Raw genomic sequence first — 22,505 nt, forward strand, 5'->3', positions numbered from 1 at the left:
AGGGTGACCGTGGCAGTGCGACCCTGCAATACTGCAGCAGGATCTATAAGGTGGGGGCTCACCACAGTGATTGAGGCCCCAGAGTCTCTTAGGCCTTCTCCCTGCAGGGGTCCCACGTGGACTGGCTGCAGGTGCCTCCACATGTTGTGTAGGGGCTGTTTGGCCATGCAGGTGACTCTCTCCGCAGAGTGCACCTGTCTCTCGCCACACTCCATCGGACTGACTGGAGGGGGAACAGTCTCTGTAGGCTCATCTCCATTCGTCAAACAAGCGATCCGGGCTCCAGCACTCGGATTTGGGGCACTAGTCTGGGGTGCTTGGGATGCAGGACAGTTCATCCTCAGATGTCCGATTTTCCCACAGCCGTAGCACTTCTTCTCCAGTCGTGGCACCGATGATCTCTGATCAGTTGCAGGGACGCTGCGGTGCGGTTGCTGGCTAAGAGCACCCGGGTTGGAAGATGCTTGTCTTTGGGGGTGATGAGCTGAAGAGGGGGGTCCCCTTGGTGGTACAGTCTGTTGGAGCTGGCTGCTGGTGGGGCGCTTCTGCCCCCGTGGCCGAATTGCCACATATTTGTCGGCTAATTGGGCAGCCATCTTTAAGCTGGGTGGCTCCCGATCTAGCACCCACTCCTTCACTTCTTGGGCGCACCTGCGGTAGAACTGCTCCCTGCAGATCAGGTCGATCAGTGCGTCCCATGTAGTGGCTTCCGAATCCTTCACCCACTTCACCACGTACTGCCGCAGCTGGTTGGCGAACTGCTCATGGGTGCTGCTAGGATTCTTGGGCAAGTCTCTGAACTTCTTCCTGTAAGACTCTGGAGTGATGAAGAATCGCTGGAGGAGGGCCTTCGCGACTTCGTCGTAGTTCCCACAGTCCTCCGTCGCCACTCCTCGATAGGCCTCCAAGGCCTCTCCATGCAGAGTGGGCACAAGGTGTCTCACCCACTCTGACTTGGGTAGATCGTGTAGTTTACAAGTCCTTTCAAAAACTTGCAAATGTCCATCAATGTCCCCATCACTGTCTGCAAACTTGGCAAACTGTATACGTCCTGATCTGTGTACAACAGCTGACAACGGCTCCCGGGGTACCACGGCCTGTGGTGCCCGCTCATCACGCCACATCTGGATGATGATCAAGCGCTCTTGCTCCGTTGCCCTTTCCCCCAATTCCGCTAGCCGCTCTGCTAGGGTATCCGGGCCGCCCCCCCTGGGACGTTGGGATCCTGGCCCTGCTAGGGATTGCTGGGAAACATGGCTGCTGTGAAAGGGGGCGGGGCTTGTGGTTCTCACCGGTTCCTTACGAAGGTCCACTGTTGGGCCGTCCTCTGCGATGCTGACGCCGTCAGTGCTTTCCACCTCCGCCCGATGAGACTCCTCCACGCTCCTGAGCGCCGCCTTCATGACGCTTCTGGACGCGTTGGAAGGGATATCCACACCCTTCCCCTGGCATACGATCTCCAGATCCTCCTTGGACATTCCGCTGAATTCCGCCATCTTGTGCGTTCTCCTGCGCTGCAGTTACTCCTCTCCTGAGTAACTCGGCTTATCCAATCGGGTGATGAAAAGCCGCCTGGGAATATCCCACCACTATGCCACCAATTTCTGTGACAGGACGGTACCGTACGGAAGCACTCGCCGCTTGCCGCGTCCCGTTGACTGCGCACAGAATGGAAGGTCAAGCCGCACGAGGCCTGACCACATAGGGGATTCCCGCTTACCGTCAGTAACCGCCTGTTACTGACTCCACCCACTGCGCTGTGGGCGGGTTCTTGCTGCCACCACCAAACTCCTAACCTGCCGTGGCGTTTGGAACCACGGTTCTGCTCTGTATGTGCCGACGCACTGCCTTACCACAGCTGTGTGGTGTTGACGAATCCCCTCTAGCCACTTGCTAGGCCTCTACCGGTAGCTGGCGGAAGGCGGAGCTTGGAGACGTCAGGTGCTTCCCTGGACAGCCGGAGAACGGGGCTAGGTTTGGCCTAACCCTGTAGGTCACAAGATGAAGCAGTCTTCTTGAGGCAAAGGTGTTTATTGCTCAAATAACCTTTAAAAAGGCTCCTCCCTATTGCTAGGGGCAACAGCATACAATCAAGATGTTTTCAGCAGAAGAAGATGTTACAACTACAACCTGGAGGCACGCAGGTCTCCTTTTTATGTCAGTTTTCCACAGAGTATCACAGGGAGGTAAGCCCTCCCTGTCTTCTCCAACCAATCAGGTTATTTTACAAAATACCAATAAATCACATTTTACAAGGATATAAGTGCAATAAAACAATATCCTCCTTCCTCTGACACAGGCGTTTGGTATCAGATTAACATTCACTATTGATAAATTTATCACATAGCTTCAAAACACAATGTTTCTGTCTCATTCACATCTCCAGGCAAACCCAGTGTCTGAGACCACAACAGGAAGGCTACAATACAAACAGTCTTCCTTCCTGCATAGGTCGCTCGCATGTCAATTAAATCAGGTACATGAAACAAGTTCCAAGCCCATAAACCCAGTGATTAGCATCTCTCTCTAAAGAACTTACACATCAAAAGGTATTGTCCTTCACACCTCTCTGATAGGAAGTGGCATGCTAAGGGCCCTGTCCCATTCCCAAAGGATAAGACATGATTATTTAGACATCTATAATAGTAAGTGCATTTTCCTCTTTAAATATACAGATGACCACATCTTGAATATAAAATACAGTTAAACATGCATTCCTGCAATTGTGCATAGAGCACTACATATGACATGTTAAAACACATCATTAAACAAACTTTTAAACAGTCCGTACCCAGCGCCGTAAGTACGTTTAACAGTGACGCCCAGCGCCCATTGTCCCTTAATATGGCGCCAGGCACAAGGGTTAACACCTTCAGTGCCGCAGCCGCCATTACACGTGTGGCTGGTTGGTCTCTCCGGCCACAAGCCCCATATATCACACAGGAGAGAGGTCTCTATGCAGCCCCATATATCATACAGGAGAGAGGTCTCTAAACAACCCCATATATCACACAGGAGAGAGGTCTCTATGCAGCCCTGTGTATCACACAGGAGAGAGGTCTCTATACAGCCCCATATATCACACAGGAGAGAGGTCTCTAAACAACCCCATATATCTCACAGGAAAGAGGTCTCTATGCAGCCCCATATATCACACAGGAGAGGGGTCTCTATGCAGCCCCATATATCACACAGGAGAGGGGTCTCTATGCAGCCCCATATATCACACAGGAGAGAGGTCTCTATGCAGCCCCATATATCATACAGGAGAGAGGTCTCTAAACAACCCCATATATAACACAGGAGAGAGGTATCTATAAAGCCCCATATATCACACAGGAGAGAGGTCTCTATACAGCCCCATATATCACACAGGAGAGAGGTCTCTAAACAACCCCATATATCTCACAGGAGAGAGGTCTCTATGCAGCTCCGCGTATCACACACGAGAGAGGTCTCTATACAGCCCCATATATCACACAGGAGAGAGGTATCTATACAGCCCCATATATCTCACAGGAGAGAGGTCTCTATACAGCCCCATATATCACACAGGAGAGAGGTCTCTATGCAGCCCCGCGTATCACACAGGAGAGAGGTCTCAATACAGCCCCACATATCACACAGGAGAGACGTCGCTATACAGCCCCACATATCACACAGGAGACACGTCACTATACAGCCCCACAAATCACACAGGAGAGAGGTCTCTATACATACAGCCCAACATATCACACAGGAGAGGGGTCTCTATACAGCCCCACATATCACACAGGAGAGGGGTCTCTATACATACAGCCCAACATATCACACAGGAGAGGGGTCTCTATACATACAGCCCAACATATCACACAGGAGAGACATTACTATACAGCCCCACATATCACACAGGAGAGGGGTCTCTATACATACAGTTCCACATATCACACAGGAGAGACGTCATTATACAGCCCCACATATCACACAGGAGAGGGGTCTCTATACATACAGCCCTGCATGTCATAGACAGGAACACAGATGAACACCATACCCTGGTATATCCACATAATCCTGCTCAACCACAATCTGGTTTCACAGTGAAAATACAGTTACCCCAAGTTATATGTAACTAAATTTTAAAATTTCAAACTGCAGACAACTTACATTTGCAATGAGACCCATGACGCGCTCCTTCAGACACACCTTCTCCATACCCTGCATATCATTCCACTGAAACCTGCACAGAGGACAAAGCGGGTACAAAATGTTATCTTATCAAAGGTCCTGATTATAATGTGTAGAAACTCAACTGAGGAAGACATTCTCCACTGCACACTAATAACAGAGAAGGAACAGTGGGCCTAATTCAGGGGCAGATGTATTAACCTGGAGAAGGCATAAGGAAGTGATAAACCAGTGATATGTGCAAGGTGATAAAGCCACCAGCCAATCAGATCCTAACTGTTAATTTACATATTGGATCTGATTGGCTGGTGCCTTTATCACCTTGCACATATCACTGGTTTATCACTTCCTTATGCCTTCTCCAGGTTAATACATCTGCCCCCATGTTTCCCAATAGTCAGGAAACTGCACATGTGCAGAACGGGTCCTGCGATCGCAGTAATGCGAAAGCGTCTGCCTGACTGACAGGCACTGGCGTTTGGGGACTTTTAGAACTGCTAAAAGTCCTTCATCTACAGATCGCAGTAATCTAGTGGGGCAGTATGGGGTCAGAAGCTGCTTCAGGTACCTTGGGCCCTGGTCACGTAGGGCGTTGAAACTCAGTAAGCCAATCTTGATGATGATTCACCATCTTACCGGCAGCCAGTGAAGGGAGTAGAGGATGGGTGTTATGTGGCTAGAACGGGGCTGGTTGGTTAGTAGCCTGGCAGCTGCATTTTGTACCAGCTGTAAGCGGTGCAATTCTTCAGCTGAGAGACCTACTGTAGGTAGAGGCCATTGCAGTAGTCTAGGTATGATGATACAATTGCATGGATGATTTTATGCAGATCTTCAGAGGGAATTAAGTGCTTGATTCTGGCTGCATTAATGTCATAGTGACCCACAATAAGCCATACTAGTACTTATTAATAATTGCACAAATAAAAATGGGTTTTGCACACTACCAATAAGTTACATTGCATGCAAGGAATTTGTTTGTGTCCAGTAACGGTTACACCAACAAGAAGCCAGACTAGACGCATCAATATTTAATAGCCGCAACATCAATAAGGAGCTGCATAAAAATTCACGGAACAAGAGGCTGCTTTCATGTCATCAGTGACAACAATTTGGGGTCTATTTACTAAGCCTTGAACGTAGATCAAGTGGACAGGATTAAAGTACCAGCCAATCAGCTTCTAAATACCATGTCATAGGCTGGGTTTAAAATAGGACACAGTTAGGAGCTGGTTTGCTAGTACTTATCACCTTGCACTTTATCTCCATCTAAGACTTAGTAAATAAACCCCTAAGTCACTTATTGTTTATCAATAATTGTATGAATAAGAATGCACATTAGCACGCACCAACAGTAAGATGTTGGTGAGAATTAACACACACACGAGATTGCACCAGTGTCTTATCAGTAAATAACAATACCGGTACGTATTAGCGGTTATACAGTATTAGTAAGAAGGGAAATCACCACACTGCACTCTCATTTAGAATGCGTGATTAAACATCTAAAAGAAATATCTCCAAACAGCAATTTGGTTACGGTGTTACTATGAAATTAACAACATAAATAGGAACAAAAGTAGCAATATAACAGTGTCAACATAACAGTAACAAACCCACAACAGTGTCATCAAATGGTAAATGACTAATGACACTACGTTGTGAAGGTTTATAAAAAGATCAAACAGTTTGAGCGCGAGAATAAACACAAATACAGATAAAGACTCCGCAGAAATTTTCTGTTTTTAGTCACTTTATTTACAGATCTTTAATCTGTCTATATCTATAGTTTATTTGAAAAGAAAAAAAAAATTGCCTTATACACAGTATGGCTAGAATATCCATTTATTATAAGATTAATTAAAAAGTTATGGTTTAGTACTGTAAAAAAAAAATGGAAGTAAATATTAGCAGAGCCGAATGTATATAAGCTTCCGGAGTGTACCGTATATCTCATTCTTTTCTGGTTTTTATAAATCGATTTATAGAATACAAGATTGGTAGCACCGCTGTTTCCAAGAAAGTAAGGGGCCCTACACACTCGGCGATGCGCCGCCGAGGTGCCCGACGGCCGATACGGCCGACGAGCAACCCGGCGGCGGGGGGGCAGTGACGGGGGGAGTCACCCGGCTGCATTGAAGTGCAGGCAAATATGGACGAGATCGTCCATATTGGCCTGCATGCACAGCCGACGGGAGATCAGCGATGAACGAGCGCGGGGCCGCGCATCGTTCATTGCTGGAGTCTCCACACTGAAAGATATGAACGAGTTCTCGTTCATTTATGAACGAGATCGTTCATATCTTTCAGAATATCGGCATGTGTGTAGGGCCTATAACATACACAAAGGTTAAACACAACCAATTAAACTAAACCCCATAAAGGGACCAGTGAAAAATAAGGGAGCTTACTAATACCGCTTTCACATCGCAAACCCTGCTTTTGATACGGTTCTTTAAACGGTTCTTAAAACGGGTCTGAGCAGTTAAACCCCCTTCACATCGCATGTTGTAACTGGTATATTACCGTTTCATTACAGTTTTGGTAATTATTAATAATTTGGCAAGTCGTACGATGGAACCCAGCAGCTTCAAGCATCTTTACCATGTTTTTGTAGATTACTGCATCCTTCATTGTCCCAGTGATTTGTCTAGCAATTTCTTCATCCCTTCTGATCCTAAGCAGCTCCCTAACCTCCTCATCACTCCAATTTGCCATTTTAAACTGTATTCTGTATAATAAAATGCTTCTTCACTCTCATGTGTTTCCTCCAGTTTATTTCCTGCTTCTGCCTGGTGACATCACGCATGGAGACAGCCCATCACCTTCTGTGGTTTGGAAATACCGTTTCTGAGCCTTTCACATTGCACAATGAAACGGGTCTGAACCGTGTAGGACCCTGCTTTTTAACCGTTTTAAAATACAGGTTGAGTATCCCATATCCAAATATTCCGAAATACGGAATATTCCGAAATACGGACTTTTTTGAGAGAGAGTGAGATAGTGAAACCTTTGTTTTTTGATGACTCAATGTACACAAACTTTGTTTAATACACAAAGTTATTAAAAATATTGTATAAAATGACCTTCAGGCTGTGTGTATAAGGTGTATATGAAACATAAATGAATTGTGTGAATGTAGACACACTTTGTTTAATACACAAAGTTATTAAAAATATTGGCTAAAATGACCTTCAGGCTGTGTGTATAAGGTGTATATGAAACAAATGCATTCTGTGCTTAGATTTAGGTCCCATCACCATGATATGTCATTATGGTATGCAATTATTCCGAAATACGGAAAAATCCGATATCCAAAATACCTCTGGTCCCAAGCATTTTGGATAAGGGATACTCAACCTGTACCAGTAATCTGTAACCAGTAAAGTCAAAGTGGCCCTTTCACACCGCAGCTAGAACCATTTTGGAACGCTTAAAAAACTGCAATTTACCGGGTTATAGCTGCAGTGTGAAAGGGGTATAACCTGGTTCTGTGTGGGATCACCATCTTACTAAATGTTGATCATAGCAACCAATCAGATTCTACTTATTTGTCTAGCACAGGTATGTACAAACTGCGGCCCTCCAGCTGTTGAGAAACTACACATCCCAGTATGCCCTGACACAGCTATAGCATTCTCTGACAGCAAAACTGTGTCAGGGCATGCTGGGATATGTAGTTTCAAAACAGCTGGAGGGCCGTAGTTTGGACATGCCTGGTCTAGCACCTTCTAGAAGATAATAGCTAGAATAGGATTGGTTGCCAAGGGCAACATCTCCAATTCTAAAAACCATCCGCACCTTAGTAAATATACCCCTTAATGGCAGATTCTGACTCGGACAGGTTTTTTTCATTTTCTTTACTTGAAGCCCGAGGTGCATGGCTTCATCACCCAGTGTCTGTGCCAAACGTGCTGGGGTCGTTGGTTCTTGGACCCTCTCCAAAAGGAGAAGGGCCCTGTTACTCCCCAACCCCTCAGAGCCAAAAGGCAAACCGAGGGGAAAAAGGGACTGTGGGTCCCCCCTTGCCAAAGCGCAGAGGGACCCTCGAGTATCCCCAAGGTTGGCCGAAGCTTCCCCCTGGGGATCGAAACAGCCTCTGGCCCTCCCCAAAAGGAGAGGCCATCGGCAACTAGGGGAGAGGGTGGCCCATAAGGGTCTCACCTAAACCCCAACAAAAAACTGTGACGTGACTTACAGAAAACATAAATAAATGCAGTGTAGTGCCAAATAGTGCAAAACACGTGAATAAATATATAATTAATCCCTAGTCAGAAGGCTTGGGGGGAAGGGGGTATAAAAAATTATCCCTGCCTTAGCCAAAAGGTCAGTTCAAAGAAAAGTGGGTGCAGACAGGAAGGGTTGGAGTGTTAGGTGCTAAAGTGCCCTAGTGCAATGGTGGTCCGAATCCCCAGTGCATTTTGGGGACCCCTGTCCCCTCCAGTTCCAAGGGCACAAAACATCTCGAGCTTCAGGCTGCTCCCGACCTCTCAGCTAGACCAAGCTTCATACCCACTCTGTACCAGGGTCAACCCAGAGTACGCTCCACATAAGGGGTCCTATTTCAACCCCTAAGAAGGCAATGGATACCAAGCCCAGTTTTTCTCCACTCTCGACCGGAGACATTTCCATATCCCGGCATGGTACTCCACACTAGGAACCTCTCATGCTCCTAGTGTAAGAACAGGTACTCCACCAAGTGTTTCCCTCGAGCAGGTATTACACTTGATCTTAGCCAAAAGGCCGAGACTCAGACAGGTATAAAAGTGCACGGGCGCAATTGGCGAGATTTTGCATATGTTTGTGGTATTCTGAGCCTGTTGGAACTGGGCTGCATCTTTCTATGAAACTAAGCACTGACAATGAGAATGCATGGAACCCTGACTTGTGGGAGTACCAAGGTAGTGTTGTAGCGATTCTGGGGCAGATGTATTAACCTGGAGAAGGCATAAGGAAGTGATAAACCAGTGATAAGGGCAAGGTGATAAACGCACCATCCAGTCAGCTCCTAACTGTCAATTTGCATATTGGAGCGGATTGGCTGGAGGGTTTATCAGTTCCTTATGTCTTTTCCTCTGAGTGGTGCGTACGTGGAAGGGAAGCCGGTTTCTGATGATAGCAGATGCTGTAAAAATCCTTAGACGGCACAGACTTCCGATGCAGATACACAGGATCTTGCAGTAATATAATAAATCTGGCTTTCAGAAGTACAGACACTTTGGGCCTAATTCAGATCTGATCGCAGCAGCAAATTTGTTAGCAAATGGGAAAAACCATGTGCACTGCAGGGAGGGGGGGGGGGGGGGGGGGGGGAGATATAACATGTGCAGAGAGAGTTAGATTTGGGTGGGTTATATTGTTTCTGTGCAGGGTAAACACTGGCTGCTTTATTTTTACTATGCAATTTAGATTTCAGTTTTAACACACGCCGCCCAAATCTACTCTCTCTGCACATGTTACATCTGCCCCCCTGCAGTGCACATGGTTTTGCCCAACAGCTAACAAATCTGCTGCTGCGATCAGATCTGAATTAGGCCCTTTGTGTGGGACTCCGTAACAGCCACTTAGAGTACATATGAGCCAGGCGTGTGTAACTGTACACGAGTCTATATGTGCGTGCGTGCATCTATTTGCACAAATGTACATGTAACTATTGACGTGTGCGCTGTAAGTGAAAATGTGTAACATGAAAAGTGTATTTCTCTACAATGCACATGCATCTACTTACATGTCCAAAGTGTGCACAAATGTGTGACGTGAATCTATTTACATATGTGCCTTATATGCTAATGTATGTCATGTGCATACATGGGAGCAATTATACAACGTGTATCTACTCTGCGTGTGCAAATGTGAGAAGTGTATCTACCTAGTAATCAGACATTGTGCGCAAAAGTGGGATATTTATCTATTTGCAGGTCCGTAGTATAACGTGTATCTACTTACATGTCCACCACGTGTGCACATCTATGTGTATTTATTTACACGTCTGATTGCGCAGATGTATGACGTTTGTCTGTGGAGACAGACGCCGAGTGCAGATTTGTGCTATTATGTCTGTTAGATTTCTTTTCACAAACACCACCTTAGAATCACCCCATTTCCTGAGTGACGGGGGTTACAGACTGCAGGCGGGTTGAGAAATCAGCCGTCCATGAAAGACGTGGAGCGTGTGGAAACCACAGACTATCACCCTGCACAGCGCTCTGCATCCTGACACAGCCCTGTAACGCCAAGTCACTCATGTGCAGCACAATATGACGTTCCAGGTGTGCCATTATCCTCGAGAGCAGACCCTCTAATAACCAACAGATTCACAGATGTAACCAAATGACAGCTGCATCTGACCCCTCAGTCTCTCAGCGACAGCAAAACAGGAACCCCACTGCTTCGTGCACTCTAACATCCATCTCTGCATATGTGGCTTATACAAATCTATCCAACTGCCTACCCAGATCAGCCTCGTGCACCACAGACAGGCCAGCCTAATAGATCCGCCCCCCCCCCCCCCCCAACAAACCACAGAGATGTCTGGCCCCACCGGAGCTGCGACACAGACTTATCTGCTCACCAGAGCTGCCCCGGACTGGCTAGTCGCCCATGACACAACAAAGAGGGTCCTTCCCCAAACTCATGATGCCCTTTCCTTACTTGACAACATGCTCCAGAACCTGTAATCCAAAATGTCTGATGACTGGAGGCTGTGACTTCTCTGCCAGCTGCAGTCCACAGGGTACACAGACCGTGCACTCCTCCTTGAAGGTCTCACAGAACTGCAGAAAAAGCAGATTATAACAAACAGCTTCGTCAACCAACATGGCTTAAAAAATAATTATCCTATGTGCCTGCTGAGCCTAAATTGAACAGCCCCAAGACCCTACTGTGCCCCAATAATACATCCTCAAATACCAGCTGCACCCCAATAACTGTGCCCCATGCACCCCAGCACTGAAGCCCCACACCCCAGCTGCACACAAAATATACAGCCCAACATCCCCCCTGTACCCCAATGCTGCAGCCACACACCCCTCCTGTACCCCAAAGCTGCAGCCCCACATCCCTCCCGTACCCCAATGCGCAGCCTAACATCCCTCCCGTACCCCAATGCTGCAGCCCCCATCCCACCTGTACCCCAATGCTGCAACCCCCATCCCACCTGTACCCCCAAAGCTGCATCCCTCCTGTACCCCAATGTTGCAGCCCCCATCCCTCCTGTACCCCAATGCTGCAGCCCCCACCTCTCCTGTACCCCAATGCTGCAGCCCCCATCCCTCCTGCACCCCAATGCTGCAGCCCCCCATCCCTCCTGCACCCCAATGCTGCAGCCCACACCCCTTCTGTACCCCCAATGCTGCAACCCCCATCCCTCCTGTACCCCAATGCTGCAACCCCCCATCCCTCCTGTACCCCCAAAGCTGCAGCCCCCCATCCCTCCTGTACCCAATGTTGCAGCCCCCCATCCCTCCTGTACCCCAGTGCTGCAGCCCCACACCCCTCCTTTACCCCAATGCTGCAGCCCCACACCCCTCCTTTACCCCAATGCTGCAGCCCCACACCCCTCCTTTACCCCAATGCTGCAGCCCCACACCCCTCCTTTACCCCAATACTGCAGCCCCACACCCCTCCTGTACCCCAATGCTGCAGCCCCACACCCCTCCTGTACCCCAATGCTGCAGCCCCACACCCCTCCTGTACCCCAATGCTGCAGCCCCACACCCCTCCTGTACCCCAATACTGCAGCCCCACATCCCTACTGTGGGTGTGGTTCATTAGGTTGACATGTGCTAGGTCGACATGAGTTTTCACTTTTTTTGGTGTCGTTTTCTTCAAAAAAACGATGGGGAACCCCAATTAGTGAACCGTTACCCCGCGCACGGCTCAGGTTACCGTTCCCAATTGTAGGCCACGTGGATCGTTAAGTATGAAAAGGGCAAAAAAAGTAAAAAAATTGTGAAAAACTCATGTCGACCTTTTTCCATGTCGCCCCTAGTGACCATGTCGACACAGTGTGTGTCGACTCAATGTATGTCAACCTAATGACCGCCATCCCCCTCCTGTACCCCAATGCTGCAGCACCCCATCCCACCTGTACCCCCAATGCTGCAGCACCCCATCACACCTGTACCCCCAATGCTGCAGACCCCCATCCCACCTGTAACCCAATGCTGCAGCCCCCATCCCTCCTGGAACCCAATGCTGCAGCCCTCCATCCCTCCTGGAACCCAATGCTGCAGCCCCCATCCCTCTTGTCCCCCAATGTTGCAGCTCCCCATCCCACCTGTACCCCACTGCTGCAGCCCCCATCCCTCCTGTACCCCAATGCAGCAGCCCCCATCCCATCCCCATCAGGGAGTGTTTGGTAAAACGCAGGCGTGGCTGGGCGTGTGTGTGACGTCAAAAGCCGTCTCTCAGTCGTTAGAATCGACGCACACGAAGAGTAACTACAGGGCTGATCTTGTTTTGCACAAAAAATGTTTGCAGGCGCTCTGCTGCACAAGCGTTCGCACTTCTGCAAAGCGAAAATACACACCCCCGTGGGCGGCGACAATACGTTTGCACGGCTTCTAAAAGTAGCTAGCGAGCGATCAACTCGGAATGAGGGCCTGTATCGCTTGTGGCGCCATGCAGTGTAAAGCTGGGTACAAAGTGGAGCGATATGTACCCACCCGATATGCCGGGCCGATATATCAGAACCTGGGTACACACTCAGTAATGTTAATGAAGGACGGAAAAAGCACTGTTCCGTCCTTATCAACATACATGGTTTCGCTAGCAATATGGTCAGGTTTGGTGTGCAGCACATCAAACCTGACAATGTCACTAGCGACCGCGGGCACCCGCATATTGGTATACACACTGCTTGATATGAGCGATATGTGGGTCCGGACCGCTGGATCGGATGACGTAGCGCTCAGTGTCTGCAGAGTTACTGAAGAATGGAACGAGATGTCGTTCATTACATCGGCCGGTGTGTATCAGCCAGTGTGTATCAGCAATCCAGCATAGTCAGGGCGATGGTAAAATCTCTCTACCATCAGCAAGATTGCGAGTGCACCCAGCTTTAGTGTAGTAGGATTGTGAGGGTTAGGGTAGGAGTATTAGGGTGTAGGATTAAAGGTAAGGGTAAAAGCGTTTCGGATGCAGCCCCACGTCCCCATCTGTCCCCCAATTCTGCAGCCCCAAGTCCACCCTCTGTACCCCAATGCTGCAGCCCCACATACCCACTTTTTACCCCAATGCTGCAGCCCCACATCCCCCTCTGTACCCCAATGCTGCAGCCCCACATCCCCCTCTGTACCCCACTGCTGCAGCGCCACATCCCCCTCTGTACCCCAATGCTGCAGCCCCACATCCCCCTCTGTACCCCAATGCTGCAGCGCCACATCCCCCTCTGTACCCCAATGCTGCAGCCGAACAACCCCCTCTGTACCCCAATGCTGCAGCCGAACAACCCCCTCTGTACCCCAATGCTGCAGCCCCACATCCCTCCTGTACCCTAATGCTACAACTCCATGCCCCCTAGTACCCTAATGCTGCAGCCCCACTGCCTCACTATCCCCCAATGCTGCGACCCCATGTCCCCCCAATACTGCAGCCCATGGCCTCCCTGCCCCCCAATACTGCAGCCGCATGACCTCCCTGTCCCCCAATGCTGCAGGCCCATGGCACCCCATTACTGTAGCCTCATAGCTTCACTGTCCCCCGATGCTGCAGCCCCATGGCCTTTTGGTCCCCCGATGCTGCAGCCCCATGGACTCCCTATACCCCAATGAGGGAGCCCTATGTCCCCTTTTACTGCAGCACCAAGTCCTCCCTGTCCACAATGCTGCAGCCCCATGGCCTCCCTATACCCCAATAAGGAAGCCCTATGTCCCCCTTTACTGCAGCCCCATGGCCTCCCTGTACCCCAATGCTGCAACTCCATGGCCTCCCTGTACCTCAATGTCGCCTCTTATTCGCCATCATCAGCACCCCCTGCCCTCACCTTTAGCGCCTCCAGTCTGAGCTCCTGGGAGGAACCAGGCTCCATGATGACCGTCACAGCCTGCACCAGCTGCTCGCACAGAGTCTTCACCTGCTCCGCCATCCTCTAGGGTGATTCCGTCAGGAGAGAGACCGGGACCACAATGAGGACAACCGTGCCAGCCGCGCATGTGCACAGTCCCCAGCATGGGACACCCCGAGCATGCGCACTTGTCGCAAAGTGCCCATGACACATGCGCACGAACATTGTGCGACCGCGGTACACTGCGCATGCGCCGCCCTGATCATTGACGTCACTGGTCTGTCAGCAGTCCGGCGGCGGGAACTGGAAGCTGCTGGGAGACGGCTAAGGTGAAGTGAGGACTCTGCAGGAGCTCAGAGACAGAGGACGGTGAGTAGGAGACAATCACTTAATTGGAGACATACATAACATGCCGAGAGGCAGTCACATACCTAGAGCTATATGTCGCATGCTGAGAGACTGTCACACGCCTAGAGACATGTCACATGCTGAGAGACTGCATCATCTACAGTAGAGACAGGCACACGTAGGGATGTGAGAGACAGACAGAGCAGGAACACCTAAAGATGTGAGACACAGTCAGAGAGCAGTCACACCTAGAGATGTGAGACACAGTCAGAGAGCAGTCACACCTAGTGATGTGAGACACAGTCAGAGAGCAGTCACACCTAGTGATGTGAGACACAGTCAGAGAGCAGTCACACCTAGTGATGTGAGACAGTCAGAGAGCAGTCACACCTAGTGATGTGAGACACAGTCTAGAGAGCAGTCACACCTAGTGATGTGAGACACAGTCTAGAGAGCAGTCACACCTAGTGATGTGAGACACAGTCTAGAGAGCAGTCACACCTAGTGATGTGAGACACAGTCAGAGAGCAGTCACACCTAGTGATGTGAGACACAGTCAGAGAGCAGTCACACCTAGTGATGTGAGACACAGTCTAGAGAGCAGTCACACCTAGTGATGTGAGACACAGTCAGAGAGCAGTCACACCTAGTGATGTGAGACACAGTCTAGAGAGCAGGCACACCTAGAGATGTGAGAGACAGGGAGCAGTCACACCTAGTGATGTGAGACAGAGAGCAGTCACACCTAGTGATGTGAGACAGTCAGAGCAGACACACCTAGTGATGTGAGAGACAGAGGGAGCAGTCACACCTAGTGATATGAGACACAGTCAGAGAGCAGTCACACCTAGTGATGTGAGACAGTCAGAGAGCAGTCACACCCAGAGATGTGAGAGACAGAGGGAGCAGTCACACCCAGAGATGTGAGAGGGAGCAGACACACCTAGAGATGAGATACAGTCAGAGAGAACAGTCACACCTAGAGATGTGAGAAACAGTCAGAGAGCAGTCACACCTAGTGATGTGAGACACAGTCAGAGAGCAGGCACACCTAGAGATGAGAGACAGGGAGCAGTCACACCTAGTGATGTGAGACAGAGAGCAGGCACACCTAGAGATGTTAGAGACAGGGAGCAGTCACACCTAGTGATGTGAGACACAGTCAGAGAGCAGGCACACCTAGTGATGTGAGACACAGTCAGAGAGCAGTCACACCTAGTGATGTGAGACACAGTCAGAGAGCAGTCACACCCAGAGATGTGAGACAGAGAGAGCAGGAACACCTAGAGATGTGAGAGACCGTCAGACTGAGCAGGCACACCTAGAGATGTGAGACACAGTCAGAGAGCAGTCACACCTAGTGATGTGAGACACAGTCAGAGAGCAGTCACACCTAGTGATGTGAGACACAGAGAGCAGTCACACCTAGTGATGTGAGACACAGTCAGAGAGCAGTCACACCTAGAGATGTGAGAGACAGTCAGAGAGCAGGCACACCTAGAGATGTTAGAGACAGGGAGCAGTCACACCTAGTGATGTGAGACACAGTCAGAGAGCAGGCACACCTAGTGATGTAAGAGACAGTCAGAGAGCAGTCACACCTAGTGATATGAGACACAGTCAGTGAGCAGTCACACCTAGAGATGTGAGAGACAGAGAGCAGGCACACCTAGAGATGTGAGAAACAGTCAGAGAGCAGGCACACCTAGAGATGTGAGAAACAGTCAGAGAGCAGGCACACCTAGAGATGTGAGACACAGGGAGCAGGCACACCTAGTGATATGAGAGACGGGGAGCAGTCACACCTAGTGATGTGAGACAAAGAGCAGTCACACCTAGAGATGTGAGAGACAGTCAGAGAGCAGGCACACCTAGAGATGTGAGAAACAGTCAGAGAGCAGGCACACCTAGAGATGTGAGACACAGGGAGCAGGCACACCTAGTGATATGAGAGACGGGGAGCAGTCACACCTAGTGATGTGAGACACAGTCAGAGAGCAGTCACACCTAGTGATGTGAGACACAGTCAGAGAGCAGTCACACCTAGTGATGTGAGACACAGTCAGAGAGCAGTTACACCTAGTGATGTGAGACACAGTCTAGAGAGCAGTCACACCTAGTGATGTGAGACACAGTCAGAGAGCAGTCACACCTAGTGATGTGAGACAGAGAGCAGTCACACCTAGTGATGTGAGACAGTCAGAGCAGACACACCTAGTGATGTGAGAGACAGAGGGAGCAGTCACACCTAGTGATGTGAGACACAGTCAGAGAGCAGTCACACCTAGTGATGTGAGACAGTCAGAGAGCAGTCACACCTAGTGATGTGAGACAGTCAGAGAGCAGTCACACCAGAGATGTGAGAGACAGAGGGAGCAGTCACACCCAGAGATGTGAGAGGGAGCAGACACACCTAGAGATGAGATACAGTCAGAGAGAACAGTCACACCTAGAGATGTGGGACACAGTCAGAGAGCAGTCACACCTAAAGATGTGGGACACAGTCAGAGAGCAGTCACACCTAGTGATGTGAGACAGAGAGCAGTCACACCTAGAGATGTGAGACAGAGAGCAGTCACACCTAGAGATGTGAGACAGAGAGCAGTCACACCTAGAGATGTGAGACAGAGAGCAGTCACACCTAGAGATGTGAGACAGAGAGCAGTCACACCTAGAGATGTGAGACAGAGAGCAGTCACACCTAGAGATGTGAGAGACAGTCAGAGAGCAGTCACACCTAGAGATGTAAGAGACAGTCAGACTGAGCAGGCACACCTAGTGATGTGAGACACAGTCAGAGAGCAGTCACACCTAGTGATGTGAGACACAGTCAGAGAGCAGTCACACCTAGAGATGTGAGACAGAGAGAGCAGGCACACCTAGAGATGTGAGAGGGAGCAGTCACACCTAGAGATGAGATACAGTCAGAGAGAACAGTCACACCTAGAGATGTGGGACACAGTCAGAGAGCAGTCACACCTAGAGATGTGAGACACAGTCAGAGAGCATGCACACCTAGTGATATGAGAGACAGGGAGCAGTCACACCTAGTGATGTGAGACACAGTCAGAGAGCAGTCACACCTAGTGATGTGAGACACAGTCAGAGAGCAGTCACACCTAGTGATGTGAGACACAGTCAGACTGAGCAGTCACACCTAGTGATGTGCGACACAGCCAGAGAGCAGTCACACCCAGAGATGTGAGACAGAGAGAGCAGGCACACCTAGAGATGTGAGAAACAGTCAGAGAGCAGTCACACCTAGTGATGTGAGACACAGTCAGAGAGCAGTCACACCTAGAGATGTGAGAGACAGAGGGAGCAGTCACACCCAGAGATGTGAGACAGAGAGAGCAGGCACACCTAGAGATGTGAGAGGGAGCAGACACACCTAGAGATGAGATACAGTCAGAGAGAACAGTCACACCTAGAGATGTGGGACACAGTCAGAGAGCAGTCACACCTAGAGATGTGGGACACAGTCAGAGAGCAGTCACACCTAGTGATGTGAGACACAGTCAGAGAGCAGGCACACCTAGAGATGTGAGAGACAGGGAGCAGTCACACCTAGTGATGTGAGACAGAGAGCAGTCACACCTAGAGATGTGAGAGACAGTCAGAGAGCAGTCACGCCTAGTGATGTGAGACAGAGAGAGCAGTCACACCTAGTGATGTGAGAGACAGTCAGTGAGCAGTCACGCCTAGTGATGAGACACAGTCAGTGAGCAGTCACACCTAGAGATGTGAGAGACAGTCAGAGAGCAGGCACACCTAGAGATGTTGGACACAGGGAGCAGGCACACCTAGTGATATGAGAGACGGGGAGCAGGCACACCTAGAGATGTGAGACACAGTCAGAGAGCAGTCACACCTAGTGATGTGAGACACAGTCAGACTGAGCAGTCACACCTAGTGATGTGAGACACAGTCAGAGAGCAGTCACACCTAGCGATGTGAGACAGTCAGAGAGCAGGCACACCTAGAGATGTGAGAGACAGAGGGAGCAGTCACACCTAGTGATGTGAGACACAGTCATACTGAGCAGTCACATCTAGTGATGTGAGACAGTCAGAGAGCAGTCACACCCAGAGATCTGAGACAGAGAGAGCAGGAACACCTAGAGATGTGAGAGACAGTCAGACTGAGCAGGCACAACTAGAAATGTGAGACACAGTCAGAGAGCAGTCACACCTAGTGATGTGAGACACAGTCAGAGAGCAGTCACACCTAGTGATGTGAGACACAGTCAGAGAGCAGACACACCTAGCAGTGATCGCAAAAACGCGCTATAGCGCGTATTTTACCCGATTTTGAGGGAAGGTGACTCACTTTTCTGAAATGGGCGGGTCCCCGGGGACGTGCTCTGCTGCAGCAGCCAATCACTTCCTGTTAAGTGACTGATTGATGCCTGTGACTGTGGGGGGAGAAGGTGAGCACCGCGGAGGCGCCGATTCATCAGACTTGGCGCTGCTGTTGCCTGAACCCTCCGCTCCGGCGCCCGTGCTCATGGACTGAGCGCACCGCCTCTCCGCAGGTCAGTTTCCCCGCCGCTCCTGACAGACGCTCTGAGCGCCGGCCAGTGTGTGTGTCTGTGCGGTGTACATCTCCCGCCATCCCGGTCTCCGCGCTGCTGTAAACGGACTTCTGGCTGCTGGCTCTCGCCGTGCCTGCCATATGGGCTCTCCCAGCACTGTTGCGGTGTGTAAGTGGAGGGGGCCAGTTAGTGTGTGTGTGCTTTGGGTACAAGGGGGTTGTCAATTACTGCTTGTGTGTCCCGGTTATTTTGGGAGGGGGCAATTACTGGGTGTGTGCACTGGGTATAAGAGGGGGGAGATTATGAGGTGGGCAGATGTGTGTGTGCCTGGAGTATGAGGTGGGCAGCTGCTGACTGTGCCCGGGGTATGAGGTGGGCAGATGCTGTGTGTGCCCGGGGTATGAGGTGGGCAGATGCTGTATGTGTGTGTGTCCGGGGTATACAGTGGGCAGATGCTGTGTGTGTGCGTCTGGGGTATACGGTGGGCAGATGCTGTGTGTGTGTGTGTGTATGTCCGGGGTATACAGTGGGCAGGTGCTGTGTGTGTGTGCGTCCTGGGTATACGGTGGGCAGATGCTGTATGTGTGTGTGTCCGGGGTATACAGTGGGCAGATGCTGTGTGCTTGTGTGTGTGCGTCTGGGGTATACGGTGGGCAGATGCTGTGTGTGTGTGTGTGTGTGTGTGTGTCCGGGGTATACGGTGGGCAGATGCTGTGTGTGTGTGCGTCCTGGGTATACGGTGGGCAGATGCTGTGTGTGTGTGTGTGTGTGTGTGTGTGTGTGTGCGTCCGGGGTATAAGGTGGGCAGATGCTGTGTGTGTGTGTGTGTGCGTCCGGGGTATAAGGTGGGCAGATGCTGTGTGTGTTTGTGTGTGTGTGTGTGTGTGTGTGTGTGTGTTTGTGTGTGTGCGTCTGGGGTATACGGTGGGCAGATGCTGTGTGTGTGTGTGTGTGTGTGTGTGTGTGTGTGTGTGTGTGTGTGTGTCCGGGGTATACAGTGGGCAGGTGCTGTGTGTGTGCGTCCGGGGTATACGGTGGGCAGATGCTGTGTGTGTGTGCGTCCTGGGTATACGGTGGGCAGATGCTGTGTGTGTGTGTGTGTGTGTGTGTGTGTGTGTGTGCGTCCGGGGTATGAGGTGGGCAGATGCTGTGTGTGTGCGTCCGGGGTATAAGGTGGGCAGATGCTGTGTGTTTGTGTGTGTGTTTGTGTGTGTGCGTCTGGGGTATACGGTGGGCAGATGCTGTGTGTGTGTGTATGTCCGGGGTATACAGTGGGCAGGTGCTGTGTGTGTGCGTCCGGGGTATACGGTGGGCAGATGCTGTGTGTGTGTGCGTCCTGGGTATACGGTGGGCAGATGCTGTGTGTGTGTGTGTGTGTGTGTGTGCGTCCGGGGTGTAAGGTGGGCAGATGCTGTGTGTGTGTGCGTCCGGGGTATAAGGTGGGCAGATGCTGTGTGTGTGTGCACGCGTCCGGGGTGTGTGGTGGGTAGATGCTGTGTGTGTGTGTGCACGCGTCCGGGGTGTGTGGTGGGTAGATGCTGTGTGTGTGTGCATGCGTCCGGGGTGTGTGGTGGGTAGATGCTGTGTGTGTGTGCACGCGTCCGGGGTGTGTGGTGGGTAGCTGCTGTGTGTGTGCCCGGGGTATGATGCAATGTATCTTGGCGCTCTACCTGGTGCAATGTGTCTCGGCGCTCTACCTGGCGCAATGTGTCTCGGCGCTCTTCCTGGCGCAATGTGTAGAACGTGCTCTGCCTGGCGCATTGTGTATAACGTGCTCTACCTGGCGCGATGTGTGTAACGTGCTCTACCTGGCGCAATGTGTATAACGTGCTCTACCTGGCGCGATGTGTGTAACGTGCTCTACCTGGCGCAATGTGTGTAACGTGCTCTGCCTGCTGCAATGTGTGTAACGTGCTCTGCCTGCTGCAATGTGTGTAACATGCTCTAACTGGTGCATTGTGTATAACGTGCTCTACCTTGTGCAATGTTTATATTTTATTTACCTGGTGCAATGTTTATATGTGCTCTACCTGGCACAATGTGTGTAACATGCTCTGCCTGGGCGCAATGTGTGTAACGTGCTCTACCGGGCGCAATGTGTATAATAATGTGCTCTAACTGGCGCAATGTGTATAAAGTGCTCTACCTGGCGCAATGTGTATAAAGTGCTCTGCCTGGCGCAATGTGTATAAAGTGCTCTGCCTGGCGCAATGTGTATAAAGTGCTCTACCTGGTGCAATGTGTATAACGTGTTCTACCTGGCGCAATATGTATAATGTGCTCTACCTGGTGCAATATGTATAACGTGCTCTGCCTGGTGCAATCTGTATAAGCGGAACTACTGTGTGGTGTAATGTGAATTGGCACTATTATGTGGTTACGCCCCTTCCCCATGAAGCCACGCCCCTTAAATTTTGCAGCGCGCCTTCGACGCGCACTGCCTATGCTTTATTGTCTGGTGAGGTGGAACACCAATTCACTTTCTGCCTAAGGGCACCAAAATGTCTAGTTACAGCTCTGGTGCAGGGTGTCCTGCATGCTACACAGCCCCACAGCACTGTCACCCCATCCCCCCACCTTGCAACACTTTTGTAGTGTCCAAACAAGATTAAGATTAATAAGAACCTTCATTCCGATGGGACCCAGAAAAAGACCGGTAGGACCCCAATTTTCGAAAGTGAGGGGTCCCTGGGACCCACTTTTTTTTTGGATCAGCGCGATCACTGCCTAGTGATGTGAGACAGAGAGCAGTCACACCCAGAGATGTGAGACAGAGAGAGCGGTAACACCTAGAGATGTGAGAGACAGTCAGACTGAGCAGGCACACCTAGAGATGTGAGACACAGTCAGAGAGCAGTCACACCTAGTGATGTGAGACACAGTCAGAGAGCAGTCACACCTAGTGATGTGAGACACAGTCAGAGAGCAGTCACACCTAGTGATGTGAGACACAGTCAGACTGAGCAGTCACACCTAGAGATGTGAGAGACAGTCAGAGAGCAGGCACACCTAGAGATGTGAGACACAGTCAGAGAGCAGGCACACCTAGAGATGTGAGACAGGGAGCAGTCACACCTAGTGATGTGAGACAGAGAGCAGTCACACCTAGAGATGTGAGAGACAGAGAGCAGGCACACCTAGAGATGTTAGAGACAGGGAGCAGTCACACCTAGTGATGTGAGAGACAGTCAGAGAGCAGGCACACCTAGAGATGTGAGACACAGTCAGAGAGCAGGCACACCTAGAGATGTGAGAGACAGGGAGCAGTCACACCTAGTGATGTGAGACAGAGAGCAGTCACACCTAGAGATGTGAGAGACAGTCAGAGAGCAGGCACACCTAGAGATGTTAGAGACAGGGAGCAGTCACACCTAGTGATGTGAGACACAGTCAGAGAGCAGGCACACCTAGTGATGTAAGAGACAGTCAGAGAGCAGTCACGCCTAGTGATATGAG

The 22,505-nt window shown here is 50.4% G+C and overlaps 2 protein-coding genes across 2 annotated transcripts in view; one reads left to right on the forward strand and one right to left on the reverse strand.

Annotated features, from left to right (window-relative positions):
- Nucleotides 1–14,371, reverse strand: part of XPO5 (exportin 5) — a 109,901-nt gene extending 95,530 nt beyond the window's left edge. The window contains exons 1-3 of the mRNA XM_063918791.1: nt 14,147–14,371; nt 10,813–10,934; nt 4,144–4,216 (exon numbers count right to left, since the gene is read on the reverse strand). Of these exons, the coding sequence (XP_063774861.1) occupies nt 4,144–4,216; nt 10,813–10,934; nt 14,147–14,248 (297 nt within the window). The 5' untranslated portion in view covers nt 14,249–14,371. The remainder of the gene's footprint in view (nt 1–4,143; nt 4,217–10,812; nt 10,935–14,146) is intronic.
- A 21-nt stretch (nt 14,372–14,392) lies between these two features.
- POLH (DNA polymerase eta) overlaps nt 14,393–22,505 on the forward strand; it is a 43,181-nt gene continuing 35,068 nt past the window's right edge. The window contains exon 1 of the mRNA XM_063918792.1: nt 14,393–14,536. The gene's annotated coding sequence lies outside the window, so the exon portion shown is untranslated. The remainder of the gene's footprint in view (nt 14,537–22,505) is intronic.

Source organism: Pseudophryne corroboree, chromosome 4 (genome assembly GCF_028390025.1).
Source record: "Pseudophryne corroboree isolate aPseCor3 chromosome 4, aPseCor3.hap2, whole genome shotgun sequence".
Lineage (NCBI taxonomy): Eukaryota > Metazoa > Chordata > Amphibia > Anura > Myobatrachidae > Pseudophryne > Pseudophryne corroboree.